This window comes from Columba livia, chromosome 11 (assembly GCF_036013475.1).
Source record: "Columba livia isolate bColLiv1 breed racing homer chromosome 11, bColLiv1.pat.W.v2, whole genome shotgun sequence".
NCBI lineage: Eukaryota > Metazoa > Chordata > Aves > Columbiformes > Columbidae > Columba > Columba livia.
Window position 1 is genome coordinate 17,616,785 of NC_088612.1, and position 20,350 is coordinate 17,637,134.

Here is a 20,350-nt window from a genome sequence, read left to right on the forward strand (position 1 = left end):
CTGGCAACCTGTCCAACAGGCTGCTAAAGCTGGTATCAATTACAGTTGCAAATTGCCTCCTCTACAAAAAGACTCAGTTGTGTAGGAGGGTGTGGACTGAGCTATCTGCCAAACTGTGTTTTCTTATCTCCTTCCTTCCTCTTTTCTGCCAGTGTTCTTGAAGAGTTCACCATGCTGAAGTATGCTCTGATTCTTAGAATCTCCCTCAGCTCTTTTTTTTGCATTTTCACAATCTATATCTCACCTTCCCCAGTTTCTGCTGTAGTTTTGCTTCACATCCTTGGAAGGAATTCCAGGCAGCGCTTGTGCTTTCAAGGCCAGCTGGATAGAAAGCTCTTTGCTTGCAAAATACAAGCCACAGAAAAAGAGGGAAAAAACCCCAGCTCCCTGACACAATTACCTGCCTGTATTCTGCCCAAACCACACAGGGCTCACCGTTTAGTCCATCTTTAAGAAATTTTAGGTTGCTAGCAGTTGGTTTTCATCTCAACATCAGTCCAAGGCAGAGACAGAGGAGGGTTTTCATAGACTGGCAGAGCTCATGAGAAGTAGCAGATTTAGATCCCCAGTGTGAAAGGTCAGGTTGAAATTTTGTGGTGTGGGTTTATCAGTCTTTAACTTCACTGTCTCTTAACTTCAGTGGTGTTCGTCAAGGCAGTAGCAACATATAGACTAATGTGACAGTGATCCTGGAAAGTGCATGGGAGAAGTTTAAGGCAACCCATTATGCTGAAAAACGTCTTCCATGAATGCGGGTGTTTGCCGTATTAAAATAAATGTTTACAATGCAGTATGCAACAAATAGAGCCAAGAACAGGGAAGCTGAAAGATGATGTGGGTAATGGAGGAAAAACCCAAACGCAACCACCCAGCAGGACCACGGGCTTCAGAGGAGATTCAGTGCTGCTATGGGATTCCCTGCTGAATGGAACTGCTGAAGTGCAATTATACTGTAATATAACATGATTCCATATCCTGTTTCTTCCTAGTTGTGATTTCCCACTTTAAAGCTGAGGCAAAGGAATGCAAGGGTGAATGACAGGCTGCCTAATGTCCCAATGCTGGAGAAAAATTGAGCTGACAGTCCCCAGGGTCTGAGGCCCTGCTCTGGTCAGCAGACAGCACTCCCCATCTGATGCAATTAAGGATCATGGATTCTTTTTAAAAGCAGGTTCAAGTGCAGGATGTTCTCTGGTCTGAATATGGATTTGCTTAGCAGCTCCACGATTTCTGTTCCTTGTTTTTCTCTAGAGCAGTTAATTGCAAAACTTCCAGTTGTGCTGTTCTCACCTGAGCAGGTGGCAGAGCATGCCTGGCTTATGCCACAGGAGTCCCCGTGGCAGTGGGACCAGAATACCACCACTCAGCTGCGGTCTAGCTAACCAGGAGCTTGCAGTACAGGCTGATTTTCTCCAAATTACACTGAAACTTGAGCTTCTGTGGCACCTCAACATGACAAACATAATGGAGTATTAAATATTGCTTCAGTTTCTCAGTGTAAGAACTGAACTGCTTTAAAACCAGAAGATTCCCTCTATTGAGGTATATTTCTAAGGGCAGAAGATGCACTGTTGTCAGCACTGTTACTTTCAGTCAGATTCTTCTGTACCAATTTTTCCTCCCAGTCTATGTTTGTAGAATTTGGAACAGAAAAAGGGGTAGAACTTTGCTTTCTAGGGCATAGTGCTGTAAAAATTAGACAATGAGAGGATAAATGGCCATTAGGTAAGGAAAATGAGAGAAGGCCACACTGTTGTGGAGACATTTATGATGAGACCTGGGCAGTGCTGTAACCAAGTCTATAACCAAATCAGCCCTCTATTACTTCTGTTCAAGAGCCATGTTTCTTCTGTGCCTCAGGGCATATAAAGTGCTCTTACTGCAGACCATCCTCCTGAGTAACTTAGGTGAGCAAAATGCTAATTTACTGTGAAAATTTACTCTATTGTTTTCTGTGATACGTCTGAACATGTGCTGTCCTTCAGGAGGTAGATATGTGAGCTCTATTGCATGTGGTACGCTGGGACCACCACCCAAGATTACTGCTGCTGCTCCCTGCAGTGCTCAGGCTTAAGTATACTAAAAAGAGACACCCCTTGCTCAGGTTTGTGCTTTTGGTATGGTAGTGGTCACAGTGGACACACAGGTTGAATATTGCAAGGAGATGGACATGGGTAAACATCTTAATGTGTAAATATCCTTGTTTTGAAAATGGCTGTGCGCATTTAGTTGGCCAGCACACTTAAGTACGGATTGACAGATACAACAATGACATTTGGCTCCCATATTGTGAAACTACTTCCTATTAGCTCATGTTTTCTAATTTGTTCTTCATGTTTGAATTAATAAATACTCTGTTTGTTATTCCAAGAATTACTTCTTCATGGCAATGCCCTCAACTGTGATTACAGTAAGTGTGAGAACAAGACATGGGAAAAAGAAATGAAAAATGCAGATGTCAAGTGATGCTGTCACCATTTGCAGTAAGTCAATAGACCTTTAATGACTACACAATATATGAAATAGGCTGTGTAGGCCTTTTTATGAAAACTGTTCATATTATAAATGAGCCACAATAGCCATTTTTCCAAACTATTTGTATTTGTTGTCTTCTTTTTGACACTGGCTCTCCTAGAAAGGTCACTCTGTTGTCAAACTGCCCGTTTCCAGGTTATGGTATTTTATGAGTGGTATTTTTATCTAAGATAAGTTCCTTGCTTCCTTGACATGAACCTCTTTTAGGCCTTTCGGTCTCTTACAAGTGCATTTCTAAATTACTATCCAATGCAGGAAACTGTTCAGTATCTTCGCTTATATCATACCTACCCTACTGAAAGCTCACATACTTTCAGCTAGTTGTGTGGCAAGCAGAGGAAGCTGAGGATAGTTAACCCTACTAGGTTAACTAGGTTAACTTTTCACAGCCAAACCTTTGTCCTGGGGATGGCTCCTCGTGGGGCACAGGCAAGGAGGAAACCCTGGCACTGACCCGCACCAGCTGGCTCCATGTGCTTCCTGCAGGTGAATTTTAGTGCAAGTCCCAGAAATTTGAGTCTTGCGTTTGTTTTCCAGTGACAAACCAAATGAGCCCACAGAAACAGCAGGTGTTTTGCTGTTTACCAGAACTTAGGTCTTACTGGCATTTGGAAAGTAAGAGCTAGGGATAGGGGTAATTTAATCCCGGGAAGTAAGTGTTTAGTCCTCTTGACTGTAGAACTAGGACTCGCACCTCAGGAATCACTGGATGAGGACAAAAAGACCCCAGAAAAAGTGTGCGTGAGAGGGACCCCTTAACAAACCAACTTGTTAATAATATTTTGGGTGTCTCAGAATAAGAATATATAATAAATACGTTAGAAAACAACTAGGAGGGGATGGACATAGCCATTTAATATTTTGAAGGCATACATGAATATATCAAATCATTACTAGGTAGCTAGCTGTTAAAGATAAATGCAAATTAACTCCTTATGGCAGAGATCAGGCATTGGAGTGAAACTTGCATTATCAGATAAGCTGTGGGGAAAATAGATAACCTCTCTCTTGGCAAAGGCACTGAAGGTGCATCCTGAGGCACATCTATAATGGTAGATTTTTTCCTGCTGTGTATTCATTTTGTTCTTTTCTCATTTTCATTACATCAGCAAGTCTGGAAGGTAAAAATTACTTCAAAAGAATCCTTCATATTGGGAATGATGCACAAAACCAAGATACTGATCACTGGTCATTACAAGCCACAGAGTTAGAGCAGGAATTCATAAATCCAATGTCCTGCCCTCTTAATTATATTCTGGCTCTCTGAAATTCCCTATATGTTAGTGACTTTCCATTTACCCTCCCAAAATATTATGCCGTTATGGAAGAAATTTCTGCTATAGCAGAATAGCCCAGTGAAGTCAGATTCAAGGGTTCTTGTGTGTTCTGAAGTACGTGCTAAACGTGCTGGGAACCGGCAGGCTGAGCAGAGCAGGACTCCAGAATTTCTTGTTTTGTTCAGAATATGTTTTCAGAAGGATTCATTTCTCTCGAATTGCTGGGTTGAATTTAACCTATTACAGTAAAACATGACTGCAAAGCAGCTTGGCCTCAGGTCCCAGCTGTTGGGGAAAAAACTTGTTTTTAAGCAGTAGACTAAACTGTGATGCTTAGAATAGGTTAAGCAGCACCCATAAAAGAAGCAGACTGAATGCTGTGTTTACAGCAGCTGTAACTATAAGCAGTTAGAAATATTTCTAATCTTGGCATGCGTGTGAGTCAAAAGTCGAAATATCTTGCCAGTTAATTTGAAGGTATTACATTCTGTGTCTGAGAAAAAGACCTGTCAAGTATCTGCTTAGTTGCATGTAGGGAATATATGCAATGAATGACAAGCTGAGTATATACAAAACTAAACATTAACCTTTTTGTTACTAATAGATAATAAACAATGTGACTTAACAGAGGTTCTCCATCACAGGGAGGAGGTAGATGCTCTGCTTTGTAGTGAACCGTAGGTGCAGGGCCTGGCCATGATTACAGCATGTTCTGCAAGAGCATGGCTTATTCCATCTAACTTTTAGGACATGAGGATCATCTTGTATGCGAGTGGGTTCCCAGAGCCCTTGCAGGGGGGTGCCTGACGCTGCCCCCAGGGGTGTTGTTTCCCAGCACAACAGCGTTCTGCAGCGGGGCTGTGGAAAGTTTCCCAACGGTTGTAGAAAACTGCTGGCTGTCTATCTTCAGTAATCAATGTTCAGGATTGATTTTTGCTTGAAAATAGGGATAAATTACAATAGCCTCTCTAGCCTTTTGTAGTCAAGGTGTTCCTCTTTGAATACACTGTTTGTTCCTAAACCTATTCAGCCTTCTAGGAACTGTGAACTGGCAGGTGAAAAATGAGCTCTGCAGACAGTCCATTAAGCCTGAGTCATTACTATTGAAATCCGTGTTCTAATATTGTGCTACATCCCTGCGATGTTGCAATGTTTGCTTTTTTAGGGTTTGACAAAGCAAACAGGAAGACAAGAGATTTGCTGAAGGCCTATAGGTAGATGGAGAACACTGAGATCAGAACGGCTCAGCTTGAAACCAAAGGCAGCCCGTCCCTGACAGGGCAGCCAGCCCAGTGAGGATCCTGGGCTTCAAAAGTGCGTCCAGGGCATCAGCACTCGGCACAGCAGAGTGCTTCCCTGCTCCTTGCCACCAGCTCAACAAGCAGCTCCTTTGATAAGCTTGAGCTGGTGATTGCAATGCCAGCTGCCGCTGACTCAGGGGCTGGGGGCCGTGTGCCCACCCTCCTCCTGCCCATGTCCTGCAGCAGCACGAGCTCCAGGCTGCCCTCCCCTCTCTCCAGCACGCCTCGGAAGGATGCCAGATTTTCTGCAGGATTTCCAGAAAACAATATGAACATTTTGGGATTTGCAGAGCCCTCAGTAAAGCAGAGGCATCTTGTCTTGGTCTTTGGCTCAGAGTACTATCTCTTCTGATGTGCTGGGTTGTGGTACTGACTGAGCAGTAATGATATGGCATAAACTTGAGAATATTTCACTGTGATTGTGTTCTGAAGCACATTTAAATGAGCTTTGCAAAGCAAGTAGAGTAGAAGCATTAAATATTAGTTCTCTTCATCTCTTGCATTTATCTGAATAATGGCATTACCCCTCTAGAGAAAGATCTGTCACTTTTTTTATTGCAATCTTTGATTTATCAGCCTGTCCTAGATTCCACGTTAGCAGGGACTGAGGGCTTTCCCCATCATTAGAGTGAAGCTGAGGACCTAAGTCTTTGAATGGGGGAATGGAGGAGAAGTAATAACTATATGAATGATGTGCAACAAGAATTGGTATCTAAAATAGGCTCAAAAAAATTTCCTTGTCACCTGCCAGGATGGTGACCCCTGCCACCACATGAAAAGCACAAATGGTATCCTGTGTTATGAAAAGTTACCTAGTAAAGCTGTATGAAATAATAAAAGGATCTCAAAGGCAAAACTTTTTCTGTGGTCACTGCTGTGACTCACAGGACCTCTCTGTACTCATTTAAAAATATGTTGAGGATTTGCTTGTGGTGGGCGGATGAGGAAGGATCCCTGCAAGGTGGTAACAGACCAGAACAAATTTTCAGCAGAAGTTTCCAGCAAACCTAAAATGTGAATTCATGGTGCTCTCAGGTGGGCTTTATATAACAACTAAATAATAGGTATATACTTGTGAGTCACTATATTTGTCCTGTCTGCACACACTGGAAAGCCCAAAAGTGTGGTTTAAAAAAGGCTCAAGCAAACAAGTCAAGAAGCAAAGTAGAGCAAAGTGAGGCACTCTGCTAAAGATGGAACACAGCTTTCTCCTCATTGCTTCGTGCTCCTGAATCCTGCCAGAAATACTCCTCACAATAACAGGATCATTTTTGTTGCTGGCTTCTGTCTGCTTCATTCACCACACAAGGGCATCGTGTTGGCTAAGAGCTTAAAGGTGAGACACCAAAGGAGTAGCCAGACAAAAGTCTTGCTCTAGGGAAGGCAGAGGCATTCAGATACTCGCCTCCTCAGATCAGGCCTTGTCTGGGTTCTAAGCTGACAGGGTAGAAGGGAGTGATCTGGACAGGATACCAGGAGTCCCCATGATGGTTTTCACTTGCTGACTGTGACTGACTTCCTTCTGCTTAATTTCTGTCTCTACACATTTGTAAGTATCTGTAGGTGCTGCACACTTTCCATATTGCAGCCAGCCAGACACATAAAGCAGTATGAATTGGGAAATTCTGGAAAAATGGCTTCAGTGCTCTGTTTTCTTCTTCCACTGGTGCAATTGTGCTCTTTGCTCTGAGCATACAGGTTCACTGCAGCTGATGCTGCTGCACAGAGGATGAATGCAAAGGCCCTTTGTCACTGCTCCACTTCTTCATCAACACGGGTGTCAGATCAGAAGTCCTTTCCTGTCTCTAGGGGTGTCTGCGTGGCTGAGGGATGTTACACGCTCATTAACTTCTATGCAACTTTAGTTCTTTTTCTATTACAAAACAAAACCAAATAACTAAGCCAAGCCTGCTTGTGACTGGAAAAAACCAAAAACAAATCACCACCAAAAACTCACATTACAGCTTTTTCCAAAATATCTTTAAACTGTCTGGAGTGACTCACTGATGTCTGCTACACATCAAGAGATCTAAAGATATATTTTAAAACAAAACTAGAGAAACGAATATTAACTCCTCTTCAACCTCAGCTCCAGATGTATTTATGGCTTAGTGCTCTGGGCTGAGACTCTTCTAAAGCGACAGGAGAATTTATGCTTAAGCAACTACAGGGTGATTAAAATAGCCATCTTCTCGTGTTGGGCTTGCAGAATGAGCTCTGCTCCTGCAGAAACTCAATGCAAGCTGTGTTCCAAGCAGTATTTTATTAGCTTGCTTGGTTTGTCTTGCTGGTAAACACTTTACCAGTTATATGTTGGCTTTAAAAGCCAATGTGAAAGAAGTCAGTGTTGTAGTTTTCCAGAAATGTAAATCTCTTAATAGTGACTGCAAAAGCCAGGGAGTTAGGAGGGGGGAAGAGGAAGAAGGAACTGGAGATCAGTTCTTTGCATGACGGCATAAAAAATGGGTGCGCTTCAAATGAAATGTATTCTGCTTGTATTTTAACCATATGTTCAAAAAATTTTTGAAAATATTGTCATCCAGAGATGCAGGGAGTCCACACCTCCTGGCCCATACTCCCTTTGGAGGGCAGTGCAGCAGTGCTGCAGCTGCTGGTTTGAACCCCCCCACAAAAGGCTTTTTCATGCAGCCTCTGGAGCAGGGGGCTGTTGGAGTTCTCCCACCTGCTTGTTTACCGCAGCACTCTTGTGTCCAGAGCTGCAATGTGGTATTTCATACGTAGCAATAACCACATTATCATAGCAAATATGGTAAAGGGGACCAGCATAACCCAGCACTATGGATTATAAGCATTGCTCAACAGCATCTCCTATTACGGAACTGTGAACTGCTGCAAACCATTTGCTTACAGAGGTGCTGCTGGGAATGGGAAGGGCATCTTCACTGGAAGGCAATGCACGAAGAGTTTTTCCACATTAGCTGCACCAATCTGTCCAAATGATGGTAAATCAGATGGATTTCTAATTTCACTTTTAATTTCAGCCTCTCTGAGAAAAGAAGTGTTTGCAAACAATATAAGCAGCGTGTGCCAACAACACATACAAAAAGACCACAGTGCACATACTTGCAGGAAGAAGTGAAGTCTGTAGGAAGAAGTCTGCAGGAAGTTGTAAGTCTTACCTTCCTTGTACATAGATACATTGCTGTATCATATTGCTAATAGTTTTACAGCACAATCAACAATATCTGCTTGTTTTCCCACATGACAAGGTGACGTACCAGTGCTCTTTCTGTAGTTAACAGCCAGGGTCAGCTCTAGACAGCAAATTAGCTGTCTGGGATAGCAGCCTGCTGAGGAATGGCAAAATGCAGCTCTGTCTATGCAGGTGAGAAGCTGTAATGAGAAGTCAGGCTTGTGAACCTCTGTTTCCATGGAAGAACACTGGAGTGAGCAGATTTACCTTAAGGGAGGAATACCAATAGCTATGGTGTAAAGCTTAAGCCCTGAATCTGGGAGCAAGACGCATGATTGCATGCCATACTTATGAGTACCTAAATGCTCTGGCTATTTAGATCAGCCTTTTGATCTTCTACGGTTGTTGCATTTACTCATCTAAAGGAAATTATCCTGATATTCCACAAGCATGTTTTGGTTAACCTGTACTTCAAAGTTTCGGTCCTTATGTACCTGGAAGATGTTGAGCCTGCCATTTCCCTTTCAGCTTGCTATTGAGACAAGGGAGAATCGGGTGTCCTGAATTAAAAGCCCCTATTTTAAACTACACTACACACCACACAAATTTAATAATTTCTTGGGCTTGGATGCTCTGTCATGTTTACAAGAGTAAAATCCCATGCTCTAAATGCAGGCCAGACAGTCTCTATCTACTGTAAATACCGTGCTTAGGATAGAGACAGTACAGCAATGTAGTCTCACATTGCTTAGGCTTCACTAATTTGTAGGACACGATGAAACATTCAAAGTGATTTTCTACTGAAACAATTATAATTTTATGAAAGGATCACTATGATGAGATCCCTGCATTGTTTTTCCAGCTGTTTGCTACTTTACAAAACTGCTAACATGCAGTAGGGATAGATGGTGCTAAGTAATCTGTTTTGAGCCTATTTTACATTGCTTGTATGTTTGGATTTGTTCAGTCCTTGAATCTGCAGATGTTAAGCGAAGGGAGCAAGGAAAGGACACCTGAAACAATGGTCTCCTTTTTCACAGTTCAGATTGCTGCTCAACATTGTGAATAACTGAGCCTGAAGAATAACATAATAACAAATAATGTAATCCTAGTGACAAGGCAGGAAAATTCCTGTTGCCCTGGTAATGAGGTGATTTCCAGGCAGGGTAAAATGCTGCCATTTGTGAGCCAGCACAAGCCTCTTTTCAACTCAGGTATCAGTGAAGTGCACAAACTATCTTTGTGTACAATGGCAACTTTTTCCTAGGGATGCTTTGCTTTGAAGTCATGAGACTTCAGAATCAAAATACTCTGAGACATTGGCACCTTTTGTGTTAATATTTACGGTCCTTTGTGGTCAGTGAAGCAGAACCAAGATCACATATGTGTGCAGTACGGTACAAAATTCTTTGCACAAAACTAGAAGCAAGTACATGCAGCAGAGAGACAAGTGGGATGCCTTTGTCGCTTACAGCAAACAAAGAAGCAAAAATAGCTTGTAGAATATTTTGGCTATCAACAGTCTTGTTTAATATAGAGGGAAAAGTGATGTCGTTTGTGTACAGTTACAATTCACAGTTACATATGATACTTTTACTGTAGCAATATTCTACATGGAAATAATAGACTTAGAGGTGAAAAACATCGTATTAGTTCACCCAGTTCATCCTGGGACTTTCCTATCATGTCATTTTTAAGTATTTGGAATGGGACTGTAGAAATTAATTTAAACACTTCTTTTACAATATATTCTTTACACATTCCTTTCATAGGCAAATAGATTCCACATTCTGATTCCTGAGTTTTATCTGAAGTAGTATCATTCTGCACCATCTCATTCTCTTCCCAGTCCTCCCAGATTATCATCTAAGTAACTCTTCTTTTAGTTTTCGTGGCTGGATTATTGCTTATTTTCCATAACAAGCTAATCATATCAGTGAAATTGAAAACCTGCATGTCATTTAAACATGCAGCGTTTGCGGATTAGAAATGTATGTGCTTTTGCCCCATGTGACTTAAGAAATAGCAAGTTTTAGGTTACTTGGAAGTCACTTGCCAGTTTTAACACCTGGAATGACTCAAGTGCTTTTGAATAGTTTCCCCTTCCTAGATCTGATTGATGGGCAGATAGGCTGGTCCTGGGCAAATAGGTGGTACTGGGTTTTCTCCCGGTAGGATGCTTGGGAATTCTTCTCTGTGCCCCGACACAGTACGTAAACTGAGCTGCCAAGTTTTTTTATATATACCAGTAGTTCCCTTATTTGCCAAAAATTACTGAGTAGGCCTTGTTCAGTTGTGATGAAGATAAATAAGTTATATTGGCTATAAAATGTTCTGTTTTGATAAAGACAGAATTAAATAAACCCTGCTGATCTTAGAATTAGCTTAAGCACAAGTACAGAATCATTATTATATTTTCAAGACTGCATTTGGAAATAATATGAAATATACACAACTGATTACAGTAAAAGCTAAATGCCGGTGACATGAAATAATACTCCTGGATGTCACCATGATGCACTTGCATTATTGAACAGACTCCTGAGGACAGTGTAACAATTAATGAAGCTGGTGTGGAAAGCTGCCAGACATATGAGAACTTTAATGCATTTGTGTAAAGCATGAATTAAAAATAACTCTTTGTCTGTACAAATAACACCTTAAGAAAACCATGCGGAGAATTAAAAAAAACATTCTGTTTATTTGTATAATTTACTTTTCACATCTCCTTTGGTTTGTTAAAAAAAAACAGCACACAGAATAATCACATTCACCTTTTTTAATGCCTTGCATTATGATTGAGCTGTGATGGTGCAGACAAAGCGAAGTTTGGATCAGAGTTAAAGCGCTGCCTTTGTTCAGGAAGATACTTCTGGAATCCTTGGAAAAGTGATTTAAAATCAGCAGAGGCTCTCAGAAATGAAAGGACTGGAAGTTCATATGAATATCTGTTATTTTTTGTTGAAAATGAGAATTCTGGTAAAAAGACAACAGTTCTTTGCCTGTCTGTTGCACAAGTCTCTTCCTGCTGTGACTGCTCTCTTTTCCCCAGCTACAGCTCCCAAAATACAGCGAACTAGAGCCACAGCCTCAGGATTTCAATCCGCTTGTCTGGGCGATCAGGCTGCAGCAGATTGCCCACTTTTTGCATTCCCATTCAGCATTCTTAATGCTGTGGTGCAAACAGCGATTATGTTGGAGAGCTTTTAATACTCAAGGACTGTTTGGTTCCTGCAGAGGAGGATCCAGTCTAGAGGACCTCAAAGCTCCCTTTCCAAAATGTCCACTTCTACGAACCAGATTTTGCAGCTGTTGAAAAATCAGATCTGTCACAACAGACTTTACGGAATACCAAGTTGTTCTCAGGGCCCAGGAAATGCTTGATCTCTTTGGGTAAACATAAACTGTGGAAAAGGACATTTTTTTTTTCCTGACAGGAGCACATTAACAAATTGTGCCCTGGGCCCACTCTGACTCATGGGCTTAAAGGAGAGTGGAACAGCCTGGGGATTCCATTTGAAGGAAGCACACAAAGGCAGCTCTCAGCTACTTTGAACTCAGATTAGTAGAACAACTCCAGTATATACTCCCATCCTTCTGACTGTGTGAGGAACATCCTTCTAGAGAAACATATATATACACACACATAGAAGCAAATATACAAGGAAAAAAACCCCATATATATGCGTGTCTGCATGTCTCTACACAATCTAGCCCATGTGGATCCTACCCATAGCATGCAATTTCTTTGGCCAATTTCCTTCTTTTCTATGTGTTTTAGGGAATGTAGCTGCTCTGTAGACCTCAGATACACACTTGAATTAGGCTTAAACCAGACAAAGTAGTTTTCTGTTCTGATGGAATCCGTATCACCCTAATACCATTGCACTGCGATAGTCAACGTTATTCCCCGCAAGAAGAAACTCACTAAGAAGTGAGAGCACTGGAGAGAACCATGAATCCTATGGAAGCAGAAGTTCAGGTAATTTCTTACAGGGGGTGAAGAACACGTCTGTCCTCTGGCGCTCCCGGTACCTTTGCACAATCTTTGTGTCACACCGCCCCCTCAAGGTATGTGTGCAGAAGTGTCGGGGACATGCTTGAAGGGAGCCAGGCCTATTTACATGCTTTAATCTTATCTTCCTAATACTGTCACAAATGCTTGCTGTAGGCATTTGCCGAGTTTTACATTTTTATCCTTCATTTTGGACATCTTGCCTTTTAGAGAATAATGTTGAACCTTGTAAAGGGAATTGCTTGTGGCATTATGACCAAAGACTGAAACAGTGTGTGACCTTTATTTTCAGAGACGTGCAGGAAATGGAAATAGATTTGTTAGTAAGACAACGTGCTGCCGGAAATGTGCTTGTGGTATTTAATGTGCCGTAGCATACTTTGATACACAGATGCATGCAGCTAAGCTTCTGTCCGCTATAGACATTGCATATAATACACAGAGCTGCTAGGCCAGCCTCTAGTAAAGGTTTTATTAGGCTGAGACCTTGTATTATAACTTACCTATACTCTGATGCTTTCTGTTGATATTTTCCATGGCAGTTTTCTGTCACAGAGTTGCATCTGCACTGAGTAAAGAATTCATTTCCTTGTGGTGGGTTCATTGTATCTGAATGTTTCATTTTTACACCTTTGGGAAACAGGAGGTGAAAATCCAGTCTTAAGCAAACAGGTCTACGTAGTAGGAAAATTGGTTTAAATAACTTGCCAGGTGGCATGTAAGAATTGTGTGGTAGAGACTGAATTAGATTCTAGTTCTTTGGGTTAGCATTCATTCCACTCCTCCAACATCGTCCCTTCTTCATTCCATGCTCTCCAATTTCTACAGCAAATGAGGAAATCGTCTGAGGCAACAATCTGCTTCACTTCATCCAGAGTGATGCTCATCTAGTGATTGTTGAAGAAAGCCAAGATTATGTGGTAAAATCTGCTACTGCATCATTAGACCAAGTCATTATACATACACAAGGGAGGTAACTTAATGTTTTCAAATATTTAAGACCACAGATTTTATTTCTGAGAAATACGGCAGAACTGAAGAACCCTCCGGGCAAACTTCTCCCCTGTAAATTGTTAGTATATATGCAAGATATCAATTCAGGGCCAAATTCTAAGCTCAGATGCTCTCAGATGATCTCCAGAGGTCACTTCCAACCCCAACCACTCTGTGATAAGAACTGTTCTGGTTAAACTTTGGTTGCAAAATACTGAGAGAAGACCAAGTGGCGCTGCTGCAGAGGGGAAGATGAGAAGGGCAGATCCAATCGAGGTTTTGTTCTTACTGTTTGTCTGTAAGGATGCGTGGGGCATGACAAGAGAATTAAATGTATGCATTCATTAGAAAAGACAGAAAGCAACTGCAAACTGCTGCTTTGTTTTAATGTATGTCTTCATTATACATCATGGCAGAGGGTGGAGAAGAAACCAAAGGACGCCTTGGCTAACATATAAACATGCTGACACGACCACCTTTTTGCTCCTTGAACTTGTACAAGTAATTCTTCTTAGATGTATATCAAAGTTGTCTTGTATGAAACAATATTTAAAATTCTGTCCTCTCAATTCATTTTTGCTCTGTTTATACAGTATTTGTTAGGAAACTACAGAAATACATGCTTTCTGTAGAATATATGTTGGGTATGTTACTTACCTGATCAATCACGTGGTAGTTTTGAAGGACTGAGAGACATGAGGAAGCTCCATGGTTTTGTCAAGGTAGCATTTGCAGGCATTTCATTCACAGTTTGGTATCTATGAATTAAATCTGCTTCTAACTACACAGCTAGAAATACAAACTAACTCCACTGAGGGTAGTCAAAGTAGTTTCTGATGCTGTGCAAAACTGGATCTTCCACGCTCTGAATTTTTCCCCCTTGTGTAAACATGGTGAAAAAAAACAGAGGGGGTCAATAACACCGTACAACCAAGGAGATTTGTGACCACCGAGACATATGAATCTCATTTTACTTGCTACATTTAAAAAGGAACTGAGTATTTTCAGTAGAACATTTGTATCGATCCAGTGTAAGCATGCAAATCTTAAAAAGCAATGCAATGCAAGATAAAACTGTTATTCTGTATTGTCTGGAAAAACTGCAATTCAACATCTGTACTTGTATTACTGCTTAACTTAAAGGTTACAGTCGTAGAGTGGGAAATTCAGTAACGAACTAAATTTGAGGCCAGGGAGCTCTTTAAAAAAAGTGTGAGACAAAGAGATTCGCAAATGATCAGCAGAGAGACACAAGATGCCCACGTCTCCCTCTTGTCTCCGGAGAAAAGTTGAACCGCGGCGCTCTTTAAGGCAGAGCTGGGGCAGCAACCGCTGAGCATCCTGCACATCGCATCTGTCCAGCACCTGTCTGGCCCCACGCACATCCGTGCGCTCCCCTCACAAGCACAAGGCCCCGGTGCCGCACGCGGAGCGCACGGAACCGCTGCCCGCGGCGGGCGGCACGCGGCAGAGCCGCTCCAGCCTGCGCCGGGCTCCGCTTCGCGCCCGAGGCTGCGCTTGGGTGTGCAGACCTGCAGCAGCGGCGATGGCAGGGGCAGAGCTCCGCGGCAGCGCGGCCTCCGCCGCGACGAGAGGCAGGACGAGAGCCGCCGGGAGCCGCTGCCCGCCGGCACGGCCCCGCGTCCGGGCCGCCCCGTCCCGCCGGCCGCGCCCGGTGCCCGCGGGCAGCCGCGGAGCGGGGCAGCAGCGAACAGGCCGCGGGCGGGGCGGGACGGCGGCTGCTCGGAAAGCCCGGCGGGAGGCGGGGTGAGGGAGCCGCTGGGCGCGGACGGGAGGGCGGCTGCCCGCAAAGCCCGGCGCGCGGATCGCGAGGTTGGCCCTAAGATGGCTGTTGTGTGCGGGGCGCCGTCGCTGTAGCGCCGCGAGGAGCCGCCCGCCGCGCCGCCCGCCATGGAGTGCCCGCACCTCGGCTCCAGCGTCTGCATCGCCCCCGACTCGGCCAAGTTCCCGCAGGGCTCGCCCTCCTCCTGGTGCTGCAGCGGTGAGTGCGCCCGGCGCGGCCTAGGCTGCGCCAGAACTGCCGGCCCGCGGTGGCCCGGCCGCCCCGCGGCGCTCCGGCGTTGGGCGGGCGCTTCTCGCCGCCGGCCGCTCCTTTGTTCTCCTCGGCCGGCGCGGGCCGCGCAGCCCCCGGGCAGGAGGGCGCCCCGCGGCCGGGGGAGGGCACGGGGGAGGGAGCGGGCAGGGGGGTTGCCCCGGCCCCCACCCCGCCGGGGGCCGCCCCGCGGGACCCCGCTCCGGGGCTCTGGGGACGTGGAGACCCCGCGGCGCTGCCCCGGCCGCCCGTCCTGCGCCCCGCGGAGCGGCCGCCGCATGTCCCGGCGCGGCGGGGGAGGGGGCAGCCCCGCTCCCGCCCCGGCCTTGCCTGCGCAGCTTTGTCCGCCGGCAGCGCGGCCGGCCCGGGGCGGGCGGCTGAGTTGGCCCCGGCGGGCGCGGAGGAATGCGGGACCCGCGATCCTTTTGTCTGGCGGAGGAGCTGCGTGCTCAGCCCGGCCCGGGGGAGCGGGGCTGGGAAGCAGGGGCCACCGCAGGGTCGGTGTGCTCGTTCAGCCACTCTGCCACTACTTTCTTGTTTTCTAATGTACGTTTTGGAAGGGCACTGAAGAGTGCAGTTTGAGTTGGGCCGCTGAGGCTGAAGGCGACGCTTGGCCCCCCCGTCAATCCAGGGAGCCGCTCGGTGGGGGCGGTCTGGGGGGTTCGGGAGTTACGTTCATCTGCTCTGCGGTCGGTAGGAGTGTCGAGCTCATCTTGGTTTAGTGTGTTGCCCGCTGATTGAATAATGCAAATTGCCATCTTCGAAACGTATCCTGTCTTCAGTGCTGTCCCTGCGTGCTCCTGTTTGTTCGGGGGCTTTCCCTTTAAAGGTGTCGGGCCCAAGGTTGTTTAAATTTAGCTTTTAATAGATCATCGCACGCCTCTACACAGATAACCTCTGGTGACTGCTGTCCGTTTTGGTCCATGTTTTTGTTTTCTATAGCTGTAGCGTGTTTAGTTATGCTCGGTGTGAAAGTAGATGCACCCAAGTAGGTTTAACTCAGAAGCAGGTCCGGCTTAGGGCAGCAGCGCGGCCTGTGCTGCGGGCACCGACCCATCGGGGAGCACTGAAGCGCTGGCTATATTTTAAGGTGTTCCTGGTTTAAAGGAGAGAGGGTTGTCCTTTGTCTCGCAGTACCGGTGCTGCTGTGTGCCGAGGCTGCTGCTCGCTCGGCTCTTCCCGGGTTTCCGGGAGCCAAGGTGTGGTGCTGCTGCTGCCTTTGGCAAAACCAGTTCTTTCACTCTGTAATGCTTTTGATTTTACAGGGAGTATACACGGGAATAATGTGCAGAAATGATTAGAAGGAAAGGAGGAGTACAGGAAAATTTGTTGTTCCTAATGTGTCTTTGCTGAAAAAAATAAATTAATGTCAAGAGGTCTAACTCTGTAGGTCCGTCTGTTATCTTTAGGGTATCAAGGGTAAGCCAAGTTGTCAACCAAAAGCATACGGCAGTAGGGAACCACCCTTCAGACAATTTTAAATACATAAGGTTGCAAAAGCTAAAAATATATGCTCAGGTACTAGTATAACTTTCCAACTTAAAAAAATCAGGCAGTTTACAGCTCCCAGGACCCTGCTGGGCGTGCTGCTTCTCAACAAAGAAGTTCAGCAATTAGAACAATTTTTTCTTTGTTGTTCAGAGGTGTTTCTCCCAAACCAGCACTTACAGGGAGAGGCAGTTGCTGGGCAGTCGACTGATTTATTGCGGCTGGGAGGCAGGAAGAAGGTGCCAGACGCTTGGGGGAACCGAGGAGATTGATGGCGATACCACATGCAGGGGAGTGTCTGTGTTCGCTGTGCGCTTTAAGAAATCAAGATTAAAAAGTCATACAGTGCTCGCACATGTAACTTGAAATTTTAACAAGTGAGCTGGAGAAAAAGATAGCTACATCGACTTTAAACCATTCCAATGGACAAACAGCAGGCTCTTGTTAATTTAAAGCAAATTAAAATGGTTCTTTTTAAAAATGGATTTTACGTCCCTACTAATATAGTAAAATGTAGCACCTCCCTTTTCAGTTCCAGCTAGTAATAGGTGATTATTGTTACATTAACTCCCTAATGGCATACAGAGTCCTCTGTCTTTCTTGTTTCTGCTCATTTTAGTGAGATTAATTTTTTAAAGGAATGCAGTACTGGTTTCTGTCAATTCACAATAAATACCATTTCTTATTTGCTGGTTTTGCTGCAACTTGGTAATGTAAAATTAAACCGTGAAAATGCCATGTATAAATTAATATTTCATCAACATTTAATGCCTTTTCAATTACTTTTGATGCTGTTTTCTAAGGTTCTGTTGGCTTAGTTCTTTTTGTTGTTGGTGTTGCCTCAGTTGGAGACAGATATTCAGAAGGTAATTTTCTGCAGTCTGTAATTATGAGGCATCTCTCATGAAGCACGTTGTCTTAAAGTGACTCAGAACTTGTCACCAGCCCTGCTGCAGTTGCTGCTGACCTTTCCAGAAAAGGAGAGTGAGTGAAGATACTGATACGGGCGGTTTCTGGCGGCCACGTGACCCGCCCGCGGTAGCAAAACATTGCAGAATGGGTTGGAGAGTTAGTTCAGGCTGCTGGTGTCTATTTTTATCATTATCTTGCGTTTCTGCGATTTGAGGAGCTGGAGCTGTCACACTGGTAGAGCGGTGCTCATTGGTTAAACACCTCTTCCTCTCCTCTACACAAAAACTCCCTTCGTTGCAACAATAACATCACAAGGTAATGTGGAGGCACTTTTGAATATTTGAATACGCGGCTGTGTCACTGTATGATGGAGGGGTGTTGCGTTTGACAGCTGATGTTTGGAAGCTGGTTTTACCGAAGTTAGGGAATTGATCAGAGGAGCGTGTGCACCAGCCTGAATCTCTCTTTTGGCCTGAACCGGTTCCCCTTGAAGCTACCTGAGTTGATACAGGGGGTTTGTGGTGAAGGAAGACTCCTAAAAAGCAATAAGAGGAAGCATTGAGAACAAGTGTGTTGATCCAAGCATGAATGTCTTTGTTCCAAATTAAAGAGCAGTGGTTTGTTAATTTCTAAGTGTCTCTAGGACTTCTGTGATGTTGCTGTTTTGTAGTTTGGAAGTCTGAGAGTGTAAGCACCCAATTTAGAAAATGGCATGCTTTCTCCTGAGTGTTTAATCTGGTCAGGCGTGTTCTGTACAGTAAGCAATGCAGAAAGCAGCATGTGTTTGCTTTGAGGAGCTTGAAGACTATTGCAAGAGAGCACAGAATGTTTTTTTGCAGATCCGGAGGCAGTTTGCTGTTGTATTTGGGCATTTAAGAGAAGACGAGTATGTAAAGCAGAGATTGTACAGAAACTGAAAATGGCTTTTAATCAGTGCTGTAATGTGAAATACTGCATGCAAGCGCCTGCTAATTCCCGTTGGAGCGCAGTCCTTCGTGCGCGGGGTTTGTGGCGCTCTGCTGGAGCTGGAAGCGGGGCCGCCGCGGGCATCGGCGAGGCCGTCGGGGGCCGAGTCAGCGGGGTCCGTGTGCTGTGCACACCTGCAGCGCTGCTGCGGCATCGGGTGATGCTGAAAAGTGCTCCGGAGCGGCTCAGATGTGGGATCCCTCGGCGGCTTTGCATAGCCTCATGAAGCCACAGGGAGCCATGCCTCACCTAAGTGAGATTGCGGCCTTCTAGCACACCTGTGCAGCTCTGAGAGCTTTTCTGAGTCTCTTTCTGCATGGCTGAGGATTCATTACTTGTTCTCTCTGGCCTCATTGATTGTTCTATGTAGGGTTTTAAGTTCTTTCTTTAGAAGAACAACTGCAGACAGATGGGATGGTGCATGCTGAAATGGAGATGCGGTGATTTTTTTAAAGAGCAATTGTACTTCTGAAGCACGCTTAAACTGTTGCTTTTCTGATGGCTGTCGGTTGAATACATGTTTTTCTTAAGTGACATAATTTTGTTAGATATTGAAGAGCAATTCTGGCTGTAGACTGCTGTTTCCTGCAGGAGCTAAATATATATGCCTGGCATCTGTTTCGTGCATTCTGGCTTGTGTTGAGTAAGAGCTGTAATTTCGCCGTTGGTCAGAACCATACATTGTGGTGTTTGCAGATGACGCTGGGACCATAAAAAGTACCGGGGAGAGCTGGCACAAGGAAGCTGTTTGAGGCCTGGTGAACCACGATTAAGGTGGAAATCCACATGCTAAATTAATGACATTTTTTCTGTGTTTGAACTAATTTACTAAGTTACTTAGTAAATTCAGTTAGTTCAGAATAACCCAGAATATCACTGAGTGCTTTATTTTTATGTGAGAGCAAATGGTTAGGTCTGAGCGGGAGAACTTTCAAGAACACAACTGTACAGGGTCAGCCGGCTTTTGACGGTTTTGTTTACTCTCCGCAGGCAGTTTTTGGTTTTGTTTCCTCAGATAAATCAGGTACACTGTTCTCTTTTCACTGGGGTAGGTAACAGCGTTCTGCCACATTTGCTGGGCTGTTGTAGTCAGTGCCAAAACAAATACACTGCAAATGCTCAGGCACACAGACTTGAGCTGCCTTGGCTTTCCTTTTCATCTCAGCTCCTTCTTAGTGCTTGTTTTCCATCTCCACGAGTTTGTGTCTCTGCTTTTACTTTTTGTTACTGGAGGTCCTTGTTTCCTCTTTCCTTCCATCCGCAGTTCAATACAGGAGAAGGACACACAGCTCACTGGAGCTGCAGACGGGTGGGTAGGACCTTCTGTGCATGAAAAATTGTGTTCAGTCAGCTGCACATGGGCTCGGGGGAACTCATGGGCAGCGTGTGGGCCTAATGGCCTGTATATTTGATGGTTATTTGTCACCCTGTGTCTGGAAAATTAGTTTGGCCTGAAAATCACCAGATCTAGTCTGAAATGTAATTGACAAAATAAGGATGTAAAGAAATTTACTTTCTTTTTTTAATTCAGTCACTTCAATTTGATTTCAAACTTGAGTAGTCTTTTGTCCTTTTGTCTGGGTCACTGCAATGCAGGAGTGCTTGTTAGTAACTCTGCAGACTTTATAAGCTGTTATATCTCCTCAAATTAGTTCC

The 20,350-nt window shown here is 44.5% G+C and overlaps 1 protein-coding gene across 3 annotated transcripts in view; it reads left to right on the forward strand.

Moving 5' to 3' along the window:
- The first annotated feature begins 10,073 nt into the window (after nucleotides 1-10,073).
- Nucleotides 10,074-20,350, forward strand: part of USP3 (ubiquitin specific peptidase 3) — a 46,716-nt gene continuing 36,439 nt past the window's right edge. Inside the window, exon 1 of one of the 3 annotated variants that reach the window (XM_065076165.1) lies at nucleotides 10,074-15,277. In XM_065076165.1, the coding sequence (XP_064932237.1) occupies nucleotides 15,187-15,277 (91 nt within the window). In that variant the 5' untranslated portion in view covers nucleotides 10,074-15,186. Of the gene's footprint in view, nucleotides 15,278-15,326; nucleotides 15,875-15,902; nucleotides 18,044-20,350 lie in introns of those variants that run through there. The other 2 variants (XM_065076167.1, XM_005500982.3) reach the window with 2 other exon arrangements.